Genomic DNA, 20,102 nt, shown 5'->3' on the forward strand with positions numbered 1-20,102 from the left:
CTTTCCCACTGAGTGGAAAGTTTGTCCTCAGAAGCAAATCAACAAATCTCCCAAACCACACGAAAAAACTTTTAATATAATTAGTGCATAACACCTTTACCACAAGGCACACAGGATGAACACCTTCACATTGTCACACTAATGACCGAAATGGCCATTCAGGTTAATCATCAGGTATGAACAGATGAAACACCCACAGTTAAAAGGTCGATTACAATATGTAGCAAATAATTACCCCGTAAAATAGCATTTAAATAACATTATAACAAGGTGGACTATGGTAAAAAATATATATACAAGGCACTTGATATGTACAGTTTTTTTTTTGTTTTACTCTGGCGTTTCCCCTGTTTACATTGAATCCTTCAGTCGTACTCGACAGTCAACAGAGACACAAGAATCGTTCTGAGGAAGTTGAAAGCCCACAAACGTAGTTCAAGACACTCTTCTCCTGTTGAAACAGGGCGTGGTATCTTTGTGTGTTTTTTTGGGGGCTTAATTATTACCGTTATACAAGTCAACAAGGAGAGAAAGAAATAGAGCGAGAGAAAGACGGCTAGGAGAAAAAGGGTGATGGGTAAGTGATTATATTAACGCCAGGCAAACAGAATGAGGTGTTTTCTAGATCTAGGTTCCATTAGCTGTGCATGGCGCACACACACACACAGACACACACACAGACACACACACACAGACACACACACACTGATAAATGAGAGGAAAATACAGTGCTGTATGCATGGGTGAACCCAGCACCCACCATTAAACTACCAGCAATGGTGAAGCAGTAAATTCTCTCCCATCTTCTGCTGACCCCCTCCCACACACACTCTCCTTTATAGGCACACACATGTATCCGCCCCACATACACACTCTCTCTCACAACCTCTCTCAGACACACACACACACTCAACCTCCCCACGCACACACCTTAAAACTCACTCATTTGTCACTGCAGCGTAGTAAAGTACAACCTATCACTACCTGGTTCTTGGTTGTTGACACACCTATAACCTCCAGATCCCTGTGGGAAAAATGCAAACCAGCTCTTCAAGGAACAGTCACAAGAGCTGGTCTTGTTTTCTCTCTCCTAGAGGAAGTCTTATCTTGTTTCCTCTCTCCTAGAGGAAGTCTTGTCTCGTTTTCTCTCTCCTAGAGGAAGTGCCTTCATAAAGTCTTAGGCTTTGGTTCTAGCCCGGTTCCTATCGAGGGTTCTACCTAGGGTGCTACCCAGGGTTCCATCAGAGCAGAGAGACGGCCTCCAGATTCTCCTTGACGATGGTGTCCATGACGACCTGGAAGACGATCTGGACGTTGGAGGTGTCAGTGGCGGTGGTGAAGTGGTGGTAGACCAGCCTGCAGGGTGAGGCGTTGAGGGACACGAACAGGGAGGAGATGAACCGGGCTGCGCTGTCCACGTCACAATCTGCCCCTAAGGGGGGGGAGAGGGGGGTGGGGGGGTCATCTTCATCACGATCATCATCCTCCTCATTCATCATTACCCAAGAAGTGTGACCATGACGGGGGATAGGAGCGTGTGTGTGAGTGGGGTGAGAGGGCTGTGTGTGTGTGTGTGTGTGAGTGGGGTGAGAGGGCTGTGTGTGCGTGTGTCTCAGTGTGTGTGTGTGTGTGGGGTGAGAGGGCCGTGTGTGTGTGTGTGTGTCTCAGTGTGTGTGTGTGTGTGTGTGTGTGTGTGGGGTGAGAGGGCTGTGTGTGTGTGTGTGTGTGTGTCTCAGTGTGTGTGTGTGTGTGTGTGTGGGGTGAGAGGGCTGTGTGTGTGTGTGTGTGTCTCAGTGTGTGTGTGTGTGTGGGGTGAGAGGGCTGTGTGTGTGTGTGTGTCTCAGTGTGTGTGTGTGTGGGGTGAGAGGGCTGTGTGTGTGTGTGTGTGTGTGTGTGAGTCAGGCGTTACCTCTGAACTGAGGAAGATAACGTCTGAGGTGTCGTCCAGAGTGCAGGATCTTCTCCTGGAACAGGTCGATCTTGTTCATGAACAAGATCTAGCAACAAACAACACAGAGTGTGAACAACAAACGGGACCGATCGCAGCCCTGACTGACTCAGTTTCCAGGAAGTGACATCGTGTTCTGAACAGAGATTGATCATTGATGTTTGACGTGATGAAGCCAGCAGTATTGTCCTTAGATCACATTAATAAAGGTGTCAGAGGGGCGGGGATTTTAACATGAGATCAATATGCTATATCCAGCATACGACACGATGCAATAAGTCACTCTCTCTCTCCACACACACACACACACACACTCAACTCCTCCCTATAATCCCAGTAAATTGACACTCTCTGGAAATGACCAATTAAAGTAGGAACGGATGAACCTACATGTGTGTCAGTGTGTATGTGTGTGTGTGTCAGTGTGTCTCAGTGTGTGTGTGTGTGTCCTAACAGCATAATTAAACTGCTTTGTTTCATGTTCCTGGTTGTAACACACACACACACACACGTCCGTCTTCACTCACACAGGAAGTTAAACCGAGCCAGTTAAGCAGCTCGTTACACGCTTTGTTACTGGGGGCGGAGCTCAACCACGCAGGGGCACAAGGTCGTCCTGGCGACACACCTAAATTATGGTTCTCTGGGTAATTAGTAGTGCCATTAAAACAATGGCTGAGGCACCACGTCTGTCCGTGTGTGTGTGTGTGTGTGTGTGTGTGTGTGTGTGTGTGTGTGTGTGTGTGTGTGTGTGAGCAAAAAAAAGTCTAATGTCCAAGATTGATAGAAGGAGAAAAACTGAAAGACCGAGGGAATGAACCAGAAAGAGGGGGAGGAAGAAGAAAGAGATAATGAAAGACTGTCAAAGCAAGAGACAAGAGAGTCCCTTTATTCTTTATCCACGGCCGCTCCACTCATCCATGTGCACTCTCTCTCTCCATCTCCACCTCCCCAAAGAGTTATCCTCCTGTTATATTCCCAGGTGATAGGGGAGGGAGGACAGGAGAAGAAGAGGGACAGAGAGAGGAGAGGGGGAGGAGGAGGGGGACAGAGAGAGGAGAGGGGGAGGAGGAGGGGGACAGAGAGAGGAGAGGGGGAGGAGGAGGGGGAGAGAGAGAGGAGAGGGGGAGGAGGAGGGGGACAGAGAGAGGAGAGGGGGAGGAAGAGGGGGACAGAGAAAGGAGAGGGGGAGGAGGAGGGGGAGAGAGAGAGGAGAGGGGGAGGAGGAGGGGGACAGAGAGGAGAGGGGGAGGAGGAGGGGGAGAGAGTCAAACAGAGCAGAGAGAGGGATAGTGAGGGACAGAGAGAGCGAGGTGTAGAAAGATAAACAGAGAGAGAGAGGGGGGGGGTAGAAAGAGAAACAGAGAGAGAGAGGGCGATACAGTTCATTCATGATAGATCAGTAACTCTGTCTAGAATGCTCATGTCTTACCATGGAGGTGTTCCTGAAGAAGATGTTGTTGCAGATGGAGGAAAACAGCTTAAGGCTTTCCTGCAGTCGGTTCTGCCCACAAAAAGTAAAGGTGCTTAATTCAATTCATATGAATGTTTTAAAGCCCCAATGACAAGTGTTGGAGTGAAAAAACGAGAATACACTATATTTAAAAGTACAAAATAAGTTTAGGTTAACTCAAACATTAGGTTAGGTAAGAGCAAGTGTTGGAACTCTCTGATTGGTGCGTGAGTGCTCACAGCAAGATGTGATTGGTTGGTTGTCTCACCATGGCAGGGTCCTCCACCAATGTCATGTCGTAGCCGCTGAGCGACACAACGAACAGGACCGCCCTCACATCCTCGAAACAGCCAATCCACTTCCTCCTCTCTGTCCTCTGACCGCCCACATCATACATCCTTTGTGGAGGGAGGTTAGGAATAAGAGAGAAAGGGAGGGAGGGAGGGAGGGACAGGGAGAGACAGAGGGAGGGAGGGAGAGAGACAAAGGGAGAGAGAGACAGAGAGAGACAGAGACAAAGGGAAACAGAGGGAGATAGAAAGAGATATTTCATGATGTCATTACGTTAGCACATCCTGACTATAATCATATGGGTTAGGATAAGAAAGCCAACCAAATCACCCAACAATTATCATCCTGTCTGCAAGAGGAGCTAACAGGCTAACAGCTGGTGGCCAATGTGTTTGGAGTGTGTTTTTAGCCAGACATGCTAACGAATGCTAACACACAGACGCTGCCTGTGTTATATAAAAACCCTCATGGAGGAAGAGACATCAATAAAACACCTGGTACTGATTAGAGATGTGTGTGTGTGTGTGTGTCAGAATGCACATTGTTGGTGTGAACGTAACAGGTGTGTGTTTGCGGGTGTGTCATGTACTGGACAGAGTGTGTGAGTGTGTGTGAGATGGGCAGCAGGAGAGAGCGATACTAGGATTGATTGTGATGCTCTTCAGGGGCTGCATCAGTATGTGAGGTCATGGCCACCAAAATAGAAATCTGCTCAGAGGAGCTGTCAATCAAAACCCCTCGTGTACACACACACACACACACACAGAGGGTTAAGTTAAGGGTTTGTGTAAGAGGGTGGCACCCCTTTTTCAATTTCCCTCAAATGCCACACACACACACACCCACACACACACACAGCGAGTTGAGAGCTTTTGAAAGGTCACGTCTTCGCCCCCCCCCCCCCCCCAAAATGGGGAAGACTGAATACTTGTATCTCTTTACTTCCTCCGTGTGTCATCATGTGGTCTCTCCTCTGCCACTCCACCCATCCACCACGGTGATACCGGGAAGGAGAGGGGGAAAGGAGGGAGGGAGAGAGAAAAGAGAGACAGGGAGAGAGAGAAACTAAACATGGAAGCTGAGATTCAAGGAGAGTGAACTATTCAGTTCCAGAATGTTCCACCGCACACACACACACACACCTTGTTCTCCTCATCATGCAGATAAGGCTCCATTTTCACATAAACAGACTTGGACGGTCATCTATCGTCTGTCTGTCCACCCTCTCTTTTCTCTGCGGACGTTACAAGGTTATCATTAGAGCGCTTTACTGATGGTCAAATATCAAACAGGAGAGATCTAGCACTGCCATTCTCACCGCCTGCTCAAATACCCCCTCTTCATCTGCCTCTCTCTCTGTCTCTCTCTCTGTGTCTGTCTCTCTCCTTCTTATGATCAGTCTCTCTGACAGAAAGAAGTGGGGGGAGAGAAGGACAGAAAAAGAGAGAAAGAGAGGGAGAGAAAACAAACAAATGAGAGACAAAGACTGAGGACTTTTGAGACAGAGAGAGGGAGAAAGACAGAGAGGGAGAGAGAGGGAGAGAGAGACAGGGAGCCTATCTTATCAACTTCCTCTCTGTGTGGGGGTCGGAGGTCAAGCAGGAAGCGTCTGTATGCTAATGCAGCCGGGCCGTGACGCCTGTGATTGGCTGGTGGCTTGATTGGTGGGTAAATGAAGCGGGGTGATTCGCCGGCTTCACTAACGATGTTAATTAGAACGAGTTTAACGAGACGAGACCTCGGACAACCCTGGGCAGCGGGAGCGTGTGTGTGTGTGGGACAAAAGAGAGCTTGTGTGTGTGTTCCGAGAATGTGTGTACGAGAGTGTGTGTGTGTGTGTGCACTCGCTTGTGGACAGCTGAATAAATGGAGCATGTAAATTCTCCTGGTTCTAATACACTAGACAGACCTATTATGAAAATAAGCTATCCATCCGTTCATCCATCCATATCGCTCTCTGTTTCACATGCAAGTAGTACAAAATCGTAGGTGCCTAGAAAAAAAAAAAAAAAGTAAAGATAAAAAGATGAGAAAGGAGAAATCCAGGAAACAGATGGGGGGGGGGGTGTTTGACCCCCAGTGTTTGAGTCCCACCCACTTCCTGCTCACCATGAATCATTCACTAGACTTCCCGTCCCACGTCAACAGCGGTCTCGGGGGAAACGAGCAGCAGCATGTTGGTTCCTAGCACCGCAGGGCTTCACTTCTCTGTGACCTGTAGCAACCTGTCCTGTCCATCAATATACACACACACCTGCAGACACACACACACACACACCTTCAGACACACACACACACACACACACACAGAAACACACACACACATGCCTTCAGAAACACACACACCTTCAGAAACACACACACACACACACACATGCCTTCAGAAACACACACACACCTTCAGAAACACACACACACCTTCAGAAACACACACACACACACATGCCTTCAGAAACACACACACACCTTCAGAAACACACACACACACACACACACATGCCTTCAGAAACACACACACAACTTCAGAAACACACACACACACACATGCCTTCAGAAACACACACACACCTTCAGAAACACATACACACACATGCCTTCAGAAACACACGCACATGCAGACTCCTTTCCTCTCACCTGTCATACTCCTATTTCCGGTTTCCTAAACACACACATGTAACCCTTCACGTCTCTGAGCCATGGTGGAGACAGAAACATCTTAATGCTTCCTGACTTCTCTGAGCGCTCCCAGTCTCCTCCTCCATTATTAAACGCACACACAGCTGGCTTCATGTTTTATTCCGAGTGTTTGGAATCGCCGTCGTGACCAAACCTGGGTGTGAAAAGTTTGGCCTCTTAGAATCACACGCACACACACACACACACACACACACACAATGTTTAAGATGATCCACGGAATCCTTTGTGTGTGATTCTGTGATTCCATCATCAGACAGGAAACGCTAGTAAAAGATTGCAACCGAGGGTCGTCAACTGAATTATGAATGATGATCAGTACAACGGTACTTAGGAATGGTTTACTGAACCCAATGCTAGTTTCCTCAAGGATCATAATGATTCTTGCTTAGACTGTTGCTCTCGTTGGTTAGTGGTAGCTGATTTAAACTGTTGTATTCTATTTTAGTTAATCCTATTTTTATTGCTTTCCTACAGGTACACTTGCACTTACAGATTCATGTTGTTTAATTGTAACTTGCTTAACTACATGCTCTTATGGTTTCTTCCCTTTAGCACTTATTTTGGTTGTTCCCAATGTGTACTTCTTGTTTTGGCTACCCACAATGCTTTGGGGTTATCTTGTTGTTACTATCAGTGACCTATGCACTTTGTAAAGCTCTATCTTGGAAGTCGCTTTGGATAAAAGCGTCTGCTAAATGAATAAATGTAAATGTAACATCCCAGCTGCTGTAGGAACACGTCTAGAACCAGAGCCGCTGTAGGAACACGTCTAGAACCTCACAGGTGATCTAGGAACATGTATAGAACATGTAACGAACATCAAGAGTTCTCAAACAACTCTCTAGTTCTAAATCCAATCGAGCACACACGCAATCAAACACACACAATCCCCCACACACACACAATCACACACACACTATCACACACACGGGGGTAAGCATAATAGAAACATTCGACATCATCCTCAGACTGAAAGTGGAAGTGGATAGACCAAGGTCTAGACAGTTTCCCACTGCATTAGCTAGCATCTGCTCTTCACTGTGTGTGGACACAGAACGATATGAGTGTGTGTCTGAAGAAGTGTGTGTGCACTTTCTAAAGTATTTGTGTTTGAAGGTGGTGTGTGTGTGTGTGTGCTCAATCACAGTGTCAGTCTTCCCTGATCGTCTAGACCAGCAGCACAGCTCTGTCGCTTTCTGCTTTGAATCTAAACACACACACACACACACAGACCCCCACGCACGCACACACACACACTCAAATAAACACCCACCCATACACTCATACTTGGATGAAAGCCACGTTTGTCTAAAGCCTCGACCCTATCACTTCTGCAGTTAAACTTGAATTAATTGCAACAGCTTATCCTGATCTCTCCAACGACCTCAAGGGGCCCCACACACAAACAAACACACACGCACACAACCACCTACAAAAACACACACATTTACAAAAACACACACACGCACACAAACTATGCCGTGTTTATCAATTAGTGTGTCATGTGCACTTGAGTAACGGGGTCCTTCAGGCATCACTCCAGACAGCTGAGGAGGGCCTCCAATCAGGCGCCCTCAACCCGCCATGACATCCTAAACTACAGTGCCCAATCACTGGGTATACGAACAACACTCAACACTCACAAACACGCAATACTGAAAAGTGGTGGTCTGTGCGTGTGTGTGTGTGTGACTCAGAGGTAATGAAAAGTGGTATTTGTGTGTGCGTGCGCATGTGTGTGTGTGTGTCACCTATGTATCTCTAGGGAGAATCTCAGTCAGTTATCTGCCATATTGGTTTTCTCTTCAGTCTTTCTATGCTAAGCAGCTGTTATTGAAGAAGCTGCTGTCAAGAAAGGCTAACCTAGTTGGTTGTTATGATTCATATAAAATGTCACAGGGAAATGGTAGATGACCATGAGTTGGAGAGAATGGAAAAAGAGAGAGAGAGTGTGTGTGTGTGTGATATATATATAGAGAGAGTGTGTGTGTGTGTGTGTGGGAGAGAGAGAGGAAGGGAGAGATTCTCCAGGCAGAGATTACTATGTAATTAGATTTATTTGATGACACTTAATACTGGGTTATCAGAGGGATATAAGAGGCAGACATGCACACACACACACACACACACAGTATTACCATTCAAGCAGCGGAGGAACATAATCACCCACAATCCTTCACTCTAGTATCATTTCTGATCGGGCACTTGAAAAGATGGGCTTGCTGATCCCAGAACAGAAGTCAGAAGCGAGTTAACATGGGTCCTCTGTTTGGGTGTGTGTGTAGGTGTGTGTAGCATGGAGGTTTATACTGTGTGATTGTGTGAGTGTAGCATGGAGGATTATAGTGTGTGTGTGTGTGTATGTGTGGAGACAGTAGTGACATGTGGGCGTGATATCCACCAAGCAAACCTGTCACTGATAACAGAGATCAGTTAAAGTGTGAGTGTGTGTGTGTGTGTGTATGTATATGTGTGTGTCAGTCATCGTTGGCCATCTGCACGTTGATTTGGACGCCTGGCGTATTCAAATATTGACTTCCTTACCCCGCTACTTCTCAAACCAATCAAATCTGACTTCCTGTGACAACCAGCCAATAGACTGTCAGATATTATCCAGAGGATTTGTGTCAGGATCCCAGAGATTAAAGCTAAAAAACACCTCATATCTGCCTGCCATGACAAGACCTGTCGATGGCTTTTCAAAAAGACTGACAAGGTGCTGAAATGCAGACATGGTTTTAAAGGGAGGATGTGAGGTAAAACAACTAGAAGTTAAGGAACAATGTTGCTTCACTGTGAGCTCTTTGACTAGTTTATCTGCAGATAAAAGCAGCATTGGTCCTAGTTGAAGTATCAGTATTAGTAGTAAGTACTTAGTAATTAGCACAACTAGATACCTGAAGGTGAGGTGGTTATAGTAGTAGTATACAGTACTAGTTACCTGAAGGTGAGGGGGTTATAGTAGTAGTATACAGTACTAGTTACCTGAAGGTGAGGGGGTTATAGTAGTAGTATATAGTACTAGTTACCTGAAGGTGAGGGGGTTATAGTAGCAGTATACAGTACTAGTTACCTGAAAGTGAGGTGGTTGACCTTGAACTGAGTCTCGATGACCCCGGTGGTCCGAAGTCGTACCCTTAGCACGTCTGTCTCCGTGGGAACGAAGGCAGGGGAGATGATGCGAGCCATGTTGTCAAAGAAACTAAGGATGGAGAGAATATTACCTGTGTGTGTGTGTTTCACCTGTGTGCGTGTGTGTGTGTGTCAGGTGACGAGAGACTGATGTGCTTCCTGAAGCCCCAGGAGGGCGCTGTGACGAATCAGAACACTGAATATTCATGCAGCAGGATTATAGAAGGAGATTTCCATAATGACTTACCGGGCCAAGCTAGATAAGGCAGAACTTTTGAAACTGACACTGTGTGTGTCAAACAATAACCATGAATTTCAATATTGAGCATGTAACTTGACACAGGCGCTCGCAGGAACACATGCACACACACACACGCACACACACAGACACACACACTTCCTGGAGAAGGGCATGTCAGCTGAGCTGAACTGACAGTGGCATTCTAACACAGTCATTCCTGATCAGCTACCTGGGTGAACACACACACACACACACGTACACACTCATGCGCTTGTAGTAACACACAAAGACACACACACACACAGAATGGCGGTGGTCGACCAAGCAGAGCTGATCATCAACATGGTTCCTGCAGGGTTCCAACCTTCTCTCTGAACTCCTGACAGAGAGGGAGTGTGTGTGTGTGTGTGTGTGTGTGTGTGTGTGTGTGTGTGTGTGGGGGGGGGGGGGCATATCTGAGAAAGAGTGTGTGTGTGTGTGTGTGTGTGTGGGGGGGGGGGGGCATATCTGAGAAAGAGTGTGTGTGTGTGTGTGTGTGTGTGTATATGAATGTGTGGGTACCTTTGGGTGTGTATCTGAGACTCTGCTTATGTGATCATATGTAGGTGTATCTGAGAAGGTATATATGTGTGTGTGTGTTTTAAGACATCAGCATGTCATTCCCAGCAGGCTTCAGTAGGATCCAAGGTGTCTGTCGGAGTAGATAACCCCAGAAGAGAGCTCTCCTCCCGGGGGAGAGGATGAGAGACGACACCCCCCTGCTGGGGCTCCAGTCCACACACACACACACACACACACACACACACACCTCCCAATGTGTTTCTGAAATTCCTGTCTGCTCCATCTCCAAACTCTCATACTAAACATACTTTATGATATACTATACTTTAAACTACATTCATTAATATAGTATATGATATGTTATATACAATATAAGAAATAATATACTGTTATCTACTATGATATAATGTACTATAATATATACTATATATATTCTAAACTTCTTCACGCTCCGAATTATAACTCTGTTCTTCACATCCTCCCCCCTCTTTCCTTTTCATCCTCCCCCTCTCTCCTCCCCCTCTCTCCTCCCCCTCTCTCTCCTCCCCCCTCTCTCCTCCCCCTCTCTCCTCCCCCTCTCTCCTCCCCCCTCTCTCCTCCCCCTCTCTCCTCCCCCTCTCTCCTCCCCCCTCTCTCCTCCCCCCTCTCTCCTCCTCCCCCCTCTTTACTTTTCCTCCTGCCCTCTCTCTCCTCCCCCTCTCTCTCCTCCCCCTCTCTCCTCCCCCCTCTCTCCTCCCCCCTCTCTCCTCCCCCCTCTCTCCTCCCCCTCTCTCCTCCCCCTCTCTCCTCCCCCCTCTCTCCTCCCCCCTCTCTCCTCCCCCCTCTCTCCTCCTCCCCCCTCTTTACTTTTCCTCCTGCCCTCTCTCTCCTCCCCCTCTCTCCTCCTCCCCCCTCTCACTCCTCCCCCCTCTCTCTCCTCCCCCCTCTCTCCTCCCCTCTCTCTCTCCTCCCCCTCTCTCCTCCCCCCTCTCCTCCCCCCCTCTCTCCTCCCCCCTCTCTCCTCCCCCTCTCTCCTCCCCCTCTCTCCTCCCCCCTCTCTCCTCCCCCCTCTCTCCCCTCCCCCCTCTCTCCCCTCCCCCCTCTCTCCTCCTCCCTCCTCTCTCCTCCTCCCCCCTCTCTCTCCTCCCCCCTCTCTCTCCTCCCCCTCTCTCCTCCTCCCCCCTCTCTCTCCTCCCCCCTCTCTCCTCCCCCTCTCTCCTCCCCCTCTCTCTTCCCCCCTCTCTCTCCTCCCCCCTCTCTCCTCCCCCCTCTCTCCTCCCCCCTCTCTCCTCCCCCCTCTCTCCTCCCCCCTCTCTCCTCCCCCCTCTCTCCTCCCCCTCTCTCCTCCCCCCTCTCTCCTCCCCCCTCTCTCCTCCCCCCCTCTCTCCTCCCCCCCTCTCTCCTCCCCCGTCTCTCCTCCCCCCTCTCTCCTCCCCCCTCTCTCCTCCCCCCTCTCTCCTCCCCCCTCTCTCTCCTCCCCCCTCTCTCCTCCCCCTCTCTCCTCCCCCTCTCTCCTCCCCACTCTCTCTCCTCCCCCCTCTCTCCTCCCCACTCTCTCTCCTCCCTCTTCAATCTCTTCCCCCAATCAAGGCTAATTCTTTGTGACACAAACCACAAGTTAAAACACCAGCTTTGAAGCTTAGTTAATTCGAACCCTGCAGCGCATCCCTCACAGTAACCTGTGTGTGTGTGTGTGTGTGTGAGTGTGAGTGTGTGTGTGTGTGTGTGTGTGTGTGAGTGTGTGTGTGTGTGTGTGTGAGTGTGTGTGTGTGTGTGAGTGTGTGTGTGAGTGTGTGTGTGAGTGTGTGTGTGAGTGTGTGTGTGTGTGTGTGTGTACTCACTAGAGAGCAGAGTCGTTGAGCTCGTACTCGTAGCCCCTGGCGGCGGCCGCACGCACGCCGGGGTCCGCCCACAGACAGGAGAGGGCGTGGCCTATGAAGGGGAGGAGCACCTGGTCCTCGTCGAAGCTCCGCCCACAAGACAACACGGAGTGGGCGTGCACCTGGGGGTGAGAGGGTGAGAGTGTGAATGCAGGACTGGATGAATAGAGTACGACTACTGTACAGAACCATAACCTCCCCCACACACCCACACCCCTCCCCCCACACACCCACACCCCTCCCCCCACACACCCACACCCCTCCCCCCACACACCCACACCCCTCCCCCACACACCCACACCCCTCCCCCCACACACCCACACCCCTCCCCCCACACACCCACACCCCTCCCCCACACACCCACACCCCTCCCCCCACACACCCACACCCCTCCCCCACACACCCACACCCCTCCCCCCACACACCCACACCCCTCCCCCCACACACCCACACCCCTCCCCCACACACCCACACCCCTCCCCCACACACCCACACCCACACACCCACACCCCTCCCCCCACACACCCACACCCCTCCCCCACACACCCACACCCCTCCCCCCACACACCCACACCCCTCCCCCCACACACCCACACCCCTCCCCCACACACCCACACCCCTCCCCCACACACCCACACCCCTCCCCCACACACCCCTCCCCCACACACCCACACCCCTCCCCCCACACACCCACACCCCTCCCCCACACACGCACACCCCTCCCCCCACACACCCACACCCCTCCCCCACACACCCCTCCCCCACACACCCACACCCCTCCCCCCACACACCCACACCCCTCCCCCACACACGCACACCCCTCCCCCCACACACCCACACCCCTCCCCCACACACCCCTCCCCCACACACCCACACCCCTCCCCCCACACACCCACACCCCTCCCCCACACACGCACACCCCTCCCCCACACACCCACACCCCTCCCCCCACACACCCACACCCCTCCCCCACACACGCACACCCCTCCCCCCACACACCCACACCCCTCCCCCACACACCCCTCCCCCACACACCCACACCCCTCCCCCCACACACCCACACCCCTCCCCCACACACGCACACCCCTCCCCCCACACACCCACACCCCTCCCCCACACACCCACACCCCTCCCCCACACACCCACACCCCTCCCCCCACCCTGAGAGCCATAAAGGACAGTGTGGGAAGAGCTCCATCCACTTCGACAATCAAGTTATTTTAAATCAAATTGAACCTGATAATTCGTGTTTAATAGCAGGCTCGCACACACACACACACACACAGCATGCACTGTAATTACGAGGTGTCTGGTGGAGTAAATGATCTACTGCAGTGATGAGGCCACTGGGAGAGAGAGACATAGAGAGAGAGAGAGAGAGAGAGAGAGAGAGAGAGAGAGAAAGAGACACTGAGAGAGAGACACGGAGTGAGAGACATAGAGTGAGAGAGACAGAGAGAGACAGAGAGAGAGAGAGAGAGACACAGTGAGAGACACAGAAAGAGAGAGAGACAGAGAGAGAGACAAAAAAAGAGAGAGACAGAGATAAAGAGAGAGAAAGAAATGAAGAAGAGATCTTCTGATCTTCTCAGTAAATTGGAAACATCACTGGGCTTGTACTGGTGGATGTGTCTGTGTGTGCGTGTGTGTGTGCGTGTGTCTGTGTGTGTGTGCGTGTGTCTGTGTGTGTGTGCGTGTGTCTGTGTGTGTCTGTCTGTGTGTGTCTGTGTGTGTGTGTCCGTGTGTGTCTGTCTGCGTGTGTGTCTGTGTGTGTGTGTCTGTGTGTGTGTGTCTGTGTGTGTGTCCGTGTGTGTCTGTCTGTGTGTGTGTCTGTGTGTGTGTCTGTGTGTGTGTCTGTGTGTGTGTCTGTCTGTGTGTGTGTCTGTGTGTGTCTGTGTGTCTGTGTGTGTGTCTGTCTGTGTGTGTGTCCGTGTGTGTCTGTGTGTGTGTGTCTGTCTGTGTGTGTGTCTGTGTCTGTCTCTGTGTGTGTGTCTGTCTGTGTGTCTGTCTGTCTGTGTGTGTGTCTGTGTGTGTGTGTGTGGAATGTTGGGGCCTCTGCCAACAGTCTAATAGGTCAGAGCTGAATACACAGCCAGCAAAGCCACAACCAATCAGATGGTAGAATACTGCCGTCAGTGTGTATGTGAGTGGTGTGTGTGAGTGTGCATGTGTGTGTTCATGTGTGTTCATGTGTGTGTGTGAGTGTGTGTTCATGTGTGTGTACGACCACAGCAGCAGGGTGCTGTGTTGATACTGACCTCTAGTGACTGACAGAAGCCATGACAGGAGAGAGAGCGAGATAGAGAGAGAGAGAGAGAGAGAGAGAGAGAGAGAAAGAGAGGGACAGAGACAAATAACCCACCCCCCCTCGTCCACCCCCACAGAAACTCCCTCCCCCCTCCTCCTCCTCCCCCTCCTCCTACTCCCCCCCCTCCTCCTCCTCCCCCTCCTCCTCCTCCCCCCTCCTCCTCCTCCTCCTCCTCCCCCTCCTCCTCCTCCTCCTCCTCCTCCTCCTCCCCCCCCCACACACACCTTGTTGTTGCTGGAGGCCAGGTTGATCCGCAGGACTCCCATGCCGTGCAGCACGAACCTCATGGATGTCAGCAGGTTGTCCAGCACAGCCGGCTGCCCGCGGAGGTCAGAGGTCAGGGGTCAAACACAGCGCCAGGGAAATATTTAGAACATGCAGTCACATCGTACGTATGTGTGTGGGTCTCTGTGAGGGCCAAACATAAGACATTATTGTGAAGACACCTAGTAACTCTCAGCTGATTTATGTTGCTCCGACAACCTTAGCCCTTGTCCTCTACTTCCCTCCCTCCCTCGGATCTCAGTCAGACAAGGACAGCCCACACATTCCATCCCCTTTCTATCCATCCAGATTGCTTCCCCCAGCATATCTCTGACATCCCTCTCAGTCTAGCCTCCCCTCCCTCTGTCCACCCCCAGCTTGTCTTCCTCCAGGTGTGTGATCAGTGCTAATGACCAACCAGCCTTCAGCAGCAGTCCCACACACACACACACACGGTGGAGTTGAGCTGTAGTGATTCTCTGTTGGCTTAATGTCTGCTCTGACACACAGATCAATTTTGGGCATCCCTCTCACAACCTCTTTTTTGTCTCTCTCTCCATCCATCTCTCTCATTCCCTCTCTCCCTTCATCCATCGCTCTTACTCTCGGGTCTATCTCTCCCCCTCTTCCTCTTCCTCTCTCTCCATCCATCTCTCTCTCTTTTTAACCACAAGGCTGAGATTACTACTGCATGACCCCTGACCCTTGCTGGGAAACTGGCCACACACATCCAGATCCTTCCTCCACCCTTCCAGCTCCTAAACACATTCCTGTTCTTCCCTTGTGTTCTGTGTCTTTGGTACGTCTGGAAGCTACCTAACACACATGTGTGTGTCATTGTGTGTGTGTGTGTGTGTGCATGTGTCATTGTGTGTGTGTGTGTGCATGTGTCATTGTGTGTGTGTGTGTGCATGTGTCATTGTGTGTGTGTGTGTGCATGTGTCATTGTGTGTGTGTGTGTTTTTGGCCAGTTTCCAAGAGCTCTCCGTTGAAAAGCTTTTTTGTGTTTTCAGACCCTATTGGTGTGGCAACATGTCTTTACCTTCCTGTCTTTTGTGTGCGTGACGTGTGTGTGTGTGTGTGGGTCCAACAGCTCAACATGTCTTTTACCTCTGGCTTTGTTCAGGGCTGAGAGACAGGAGGAGGAGGAGGGAAAACGGAAGGAGAGAGAAGGCAAGAAGAAGGGCCAATGGGGTGGGGGGGGGAGGGAGGGAGGGAGGGAGGGAGGGAGGGAGGGAGGGAGGGAGGGAGGGAGGGAGGGAGGGAGGGAGGGAGGGAGGGAGGGAGGGAGGGAGGGAGGGAGGGAGGGAGGGAGGGAGGGACACAGAGAGGGAGAGAGGGCTGGTTGGCTGACGGGTGAACTTGATCCTTCCAGTTTTGTTGGAATTGTCTTTGTTCTAGACTGTTTGGAAGTTTCTGCCTGGAATCTAGAACATCCCAGAAGTTCTAGAACACTGTGTGTGTGTGTGTGCTTACTAGTTAATGATTGAATATCAGTTCCTAGCTTGTTAAGCTACATTCCAAGCAATGAGGGCTTCAGGAGTGTGTGTGTGTGTACGTGTGTGGGAATTACTACATGCAATCACCCTGGAAATGGCACGCACACAGACACACACACACGCACACAGACACACACACACACAGACACACACACACACACACAGACACACACCCTATGGGATCATGGTGTCAGCTTTCCCTTCCTTCAGAGTGATGACATACGTTTCACATTACTTTCAGAGACACACCTGCAGCTTCAGGCTGAGAACGTGTGTGTGTGTTTTAATCTCTTGAACTATACGGCTTAAGTTCCCAGTCAATGGTGAACATTTCTTCTTGACAAGGCCAATCCTTTCCCATACTCCCTCCTCCTCCCCCTCTACCTGTCCCCCTCCCTCCCTCCTTTCTCTTCTGTCACCACTCCCTCCCTCCCCCCCATTTATCCTTGTCTTCCTCCTCCCCCTCCCCCTCCCTCCCTCCCTCCTCCTCCCCTCCCTCCCTCCCCCTCCCCTTCGCTCCCCCCTCCTCCCTCTCCCTGCGTAGACACAGCGTGTGGAATGGGGCACACACACGTCTCTCCCTCCCTCCCTCCTCCTCCCCTCCCTCCCTCCCCCTCCCCTTCGCTCCCCCCTCCTCCTTCTCCCTGCGTAGACACAGCGTGTGGAATGGGGCACACACACGTCTCTCCCTCCCTCCGTTCTCACCCCTACGTGAGGAGGAACTAACCCTCGATCGCCCGCCCCAGGCTGGTAAAGGATCAGCCCATCTCTCTATCTTCAGTCTCCTTCCATTTCTCTATCTGTCCATCATGTCCTGGGCTGGAATAACAACAGCCTCCACAGAGGTCTAAGGGAGAGGAGGAGAGAGAAGGAGAAGAAGAGATAGACTAGGGTGACAACCCCTCTATGTGTGCGTAGGTGTGTGTGTGTGTGTGTGTGTGAGGGAAAGACTTCATCAGGTTGCAGAGTACACTTTGTTATCAGACAACATAGGTGTGGCATTCTGTCTGTGTGTGTGTGGGGCAAACATGTCTATGTGTGGGTGTGCCAGTATTTACTATCGGACGTTGGTTCAGGAGGTGTGTGTGTGTGTGTGTGTGTGTGTATTTTTCCACTACAACAGTCAGTTATCCCTCTAGTTTCCAAAAGCCCCAAAAGAGATGTCAGTTGGACACTCTCATTTTATGACCTGGGGGTGGCCCACATGGGAGGAGTTATGATATAATAACTTCATATATGATATACATATATTCATATAGACACACACACATATGCCGAACACACACACTGTGTATACAAGTGTGATTTACTAACAATGTTGAGTCTATCTGTGAGAGAGAGAGAGGGGGGGGGGAGGGAGAAAGAGAGAGAGAGGGGGTGGGGGGGAGAGAGAGAGAGGGGGGGGGGGCTGTTGAGAAGGCATCTATAATCTAACTTTTATGAGAAAATAAAGGGAGGGAGGGGAGGGGAGTGAATGGCCTTATAAGATGGAATGTGCTCCTCCCTCCCCCCATCTGTGTGTGTATGTGTATGTGTGAGAGAGAGAGAGAGAGAGAGAGAGAGAGAGAGAGAGAGAGAGAGAGAGAGAGAGAGAGAGAGAGAGAGAGAGAGAGAGAGAGAGAGAGAGAGAGAGAGAGAGAGAGAGAGAGAGAGAGAGAGAGAGAGAGAAAGAGAGAGAGCGAGAGGAGGTAATAAGGCGTCAAATAGCTGCCAAAGACAAACTCAGATTCATGGATTTTTGTACGTTAAAATAATGACCCTTTGCACACACATTATTTCATCATACCAAATTCCTGACCTAACGCAAGACTCCCTGAACACCTGTGCTCCTTGACCTCACACACACACACAAACACAGTGTGTTCAATATGCTCAACCATGAGAGAGAGAGAGAGAGAGAGAGAGAGAGAGAGAGAGAGAGAGAGAGAGAGAGAGAGAGAGAGAGAGAGAGAGAGAGAGAGAGCAAAGACTAGACATCTGTGTGTTTCTTACTGCATGAGTGCTTGTTTTACTCACTGTGTGTGTGTGGTTGTGTGTGTGTGTGGTTGTGTGTGCGGTTGTGTGTGTTCATCTATGTACATTCCTCTACTAAACCACAGAGGGTTGGGGGAACCTTGGGACACACACTGTCCCGCCGGCTGCTACAAAGAAAATACTGAACTCTATGAATTCTATTCTGTCAGCAAAAGTTTAAAAACATTTAAGTTAAAACACACAACTGTACACACCGTTTCTCTCTCACACACACACACACACACACACACACCTTCCGCTCTAGCATTCCTAACACTCCCCCCCTCTTCAGTGTGTGTGTGTGTGTGTGTGTGTGTGTGTGTGTGTGTGTGTGTGTGGTGGGCATGACCTGTCCCACTGTGATAATGAAGCAACTGAGGAGACTGATGAAATACTACCTGATCATGGCTCCTGACATTGGAAGAGTCGTTCGTGCCTGTGTGTGTGTGCGCGCGTGTGAGACAGAGGGGGAGAGAGAGGGAGAGAGAGGGTTATCCACCTTGAAGCTGATCAGCTCCTGTCTGGTGAAACCATGACTGTGGATTATCTTCATTTGTTTCACCAAGGTGCTCTTCCCGCTCTCCGCAGCCCCTGCGAATAAACACCACATCAACAACTTCTGAACGGTAACGTTCCCCCGGTGCCCCCGCTAAACCGTCCGTCACTCACCCAGTAACAGAACCTTGACAACGCTCATGTCCCGTTTGGCGGACTCGTACAGGTCCCGGTCGATCTTCGCACTTTGAATCTTTGCCTTCTTTCCCTCCTCCGTGACTTCGGATCCCAAGCACAGTCCCATCTCTCACACATTTCCCCCGCGAACTTTCCCCGGGAGTAAAAACTTCACGATACGATGGCGACTTAAGGTTTCTGGTCACAGCGAGTCGGTGGCAAAGTTAACATGATTGTATTCATCTGTTGCTCGTTAAAAGTGACAGATGTCGACAAGTACAGTCGAATATGGTGTAGTCGATAGGGTCCACAATATCCCGAAAACAAAGGATTTAAACAACGTCCATAAAAACCGTTTTAACCGTTTGTAGTCTATCGATAAGTGACCCCACACTACGTTCCTTCCGTTATCACCTGAAGCGGTAGCATGTTTTGTGTTCAAAATAAAATATAACGTTTACGCACGGCTTGAACATTTTAACTTACATTTAAAACAATCCTGGTTAATGTGAATATTTAAATGAAACTATGTGAAAATGTCAAAGTGCGCCAACGTGTTTTACATGTCCTGTTTGCAGCTTCGTCGCAAGAAAATTCGACCGGTTAAAACTTCTCAGTCAGGAATTCCCTGGTCCTCTGAAAGGTTAACTGACTCCCATCACTCCTCCCTCCGTGCTGTGGAATAGTTTGACTTCCCAAGGAAGTGACGTTCTTTCCTGAGACACAAAGACACCTGAGAAGTTTTCTACTGTTTTCAAGAAGCGGAGTCAAACCAAGAAAATAGTCTAGGCATTGTGTCGAGCAACAGTTTGTTTTATGGTCGCGTCATGTAATCCTCCATAAGAGCGTGGCTCGCAGATTAACTGTCTTTTGTTGTGTGTAATGCGGTGACCGTTTACCGTTGAGGTATTTTTTTCTCATTCGGGAATGCTGTTGCGACAGGACTGCACCGTGCGCTCCCGTGGCCTCATTTCGACAGCTCAGCGAGCCGTGACCGTCACAGTTGCCCGATCCAGCCATCTTCCGCATGAGCTGCTGACCCCAACAGCCGGTTTGCGGTCCGGTAACCAGAAAATTGTTGATCTTCAACCCTTGAACAACAGCGTTCAGTTTATAGTGCTGTCCAGTTCGGTCTGTTCTCTTTGAATATTATAATCAAGGACA

The 20,102-nt window shown here is 50.2% G+C and overlaps 1 protein-coding gene across 2 annotated transcripts in view; it reads right to left on the reverse strand.

Annotated features, from left to right (window-relative positions):
- Nucleotides 1-56: 56 nt before the first annotated feature.
- gnav1 (guanine nucleotide binding protein (G protein) alpha v1) overlaps nucleotides 57-20,102 on the reverse strand; it is a 20,066-nt gene continuing 20 nt past the window's right edge. The window contains exons 1-9 of one of the 2 annotated variants that reach the window (XM_084685583.1): nucleotides 18,936-20,024; nucleotides 18,766-18,857; nucleotides 14,715-14,807; nucleotides 12,144-12,304; nucleotides 9,463-9,591; nucleotides 3,670-3,799; nucleotides 3,381-3,452; nucleotides 1,910-1,997; nucleotides 57-1,432 (exon numbers count right to left, since the gene is read on the reverse strand). In XM_084685583.1, the coding sequence (XP_084541709.1) occupies nucleotides 1,242-1,432; nucleotides 1,910-1,997; nucleotides 3,381-3,452; nucleotides 3,670-3,799; nucleotides 9,463-9,591; nucleotides 12,144-12,304; nucleotides 14,715-14,807; nucleotides 18,766-18,857; nucleotides 18,936-19,065 (1,086 nt within the window). In that variant the 5' untranslated portion in view covers nucleotides 19,066-20,024 and the 3' untranslated portion in view covers nucleotides 57-1,241. The other variant, XM_084685584.1, reaches the window with a different exon arrangement.

The sequence above is a fragment of the Hypomesus nipponensis genome, chromosome 21, assembly GCF_054491055.1.
Source record: "Hypomesus nipponensis isolate SF chromosome 21, ASM5449105v1, whole genome shotgun sequence".
Classification (NCBI taxonomy): Eukaryota; Metazoa; Chordata; class Actinopteri; order Osmeriformes; family Osmeridae; genus Hypomesus; species Hypomesus nipponensis.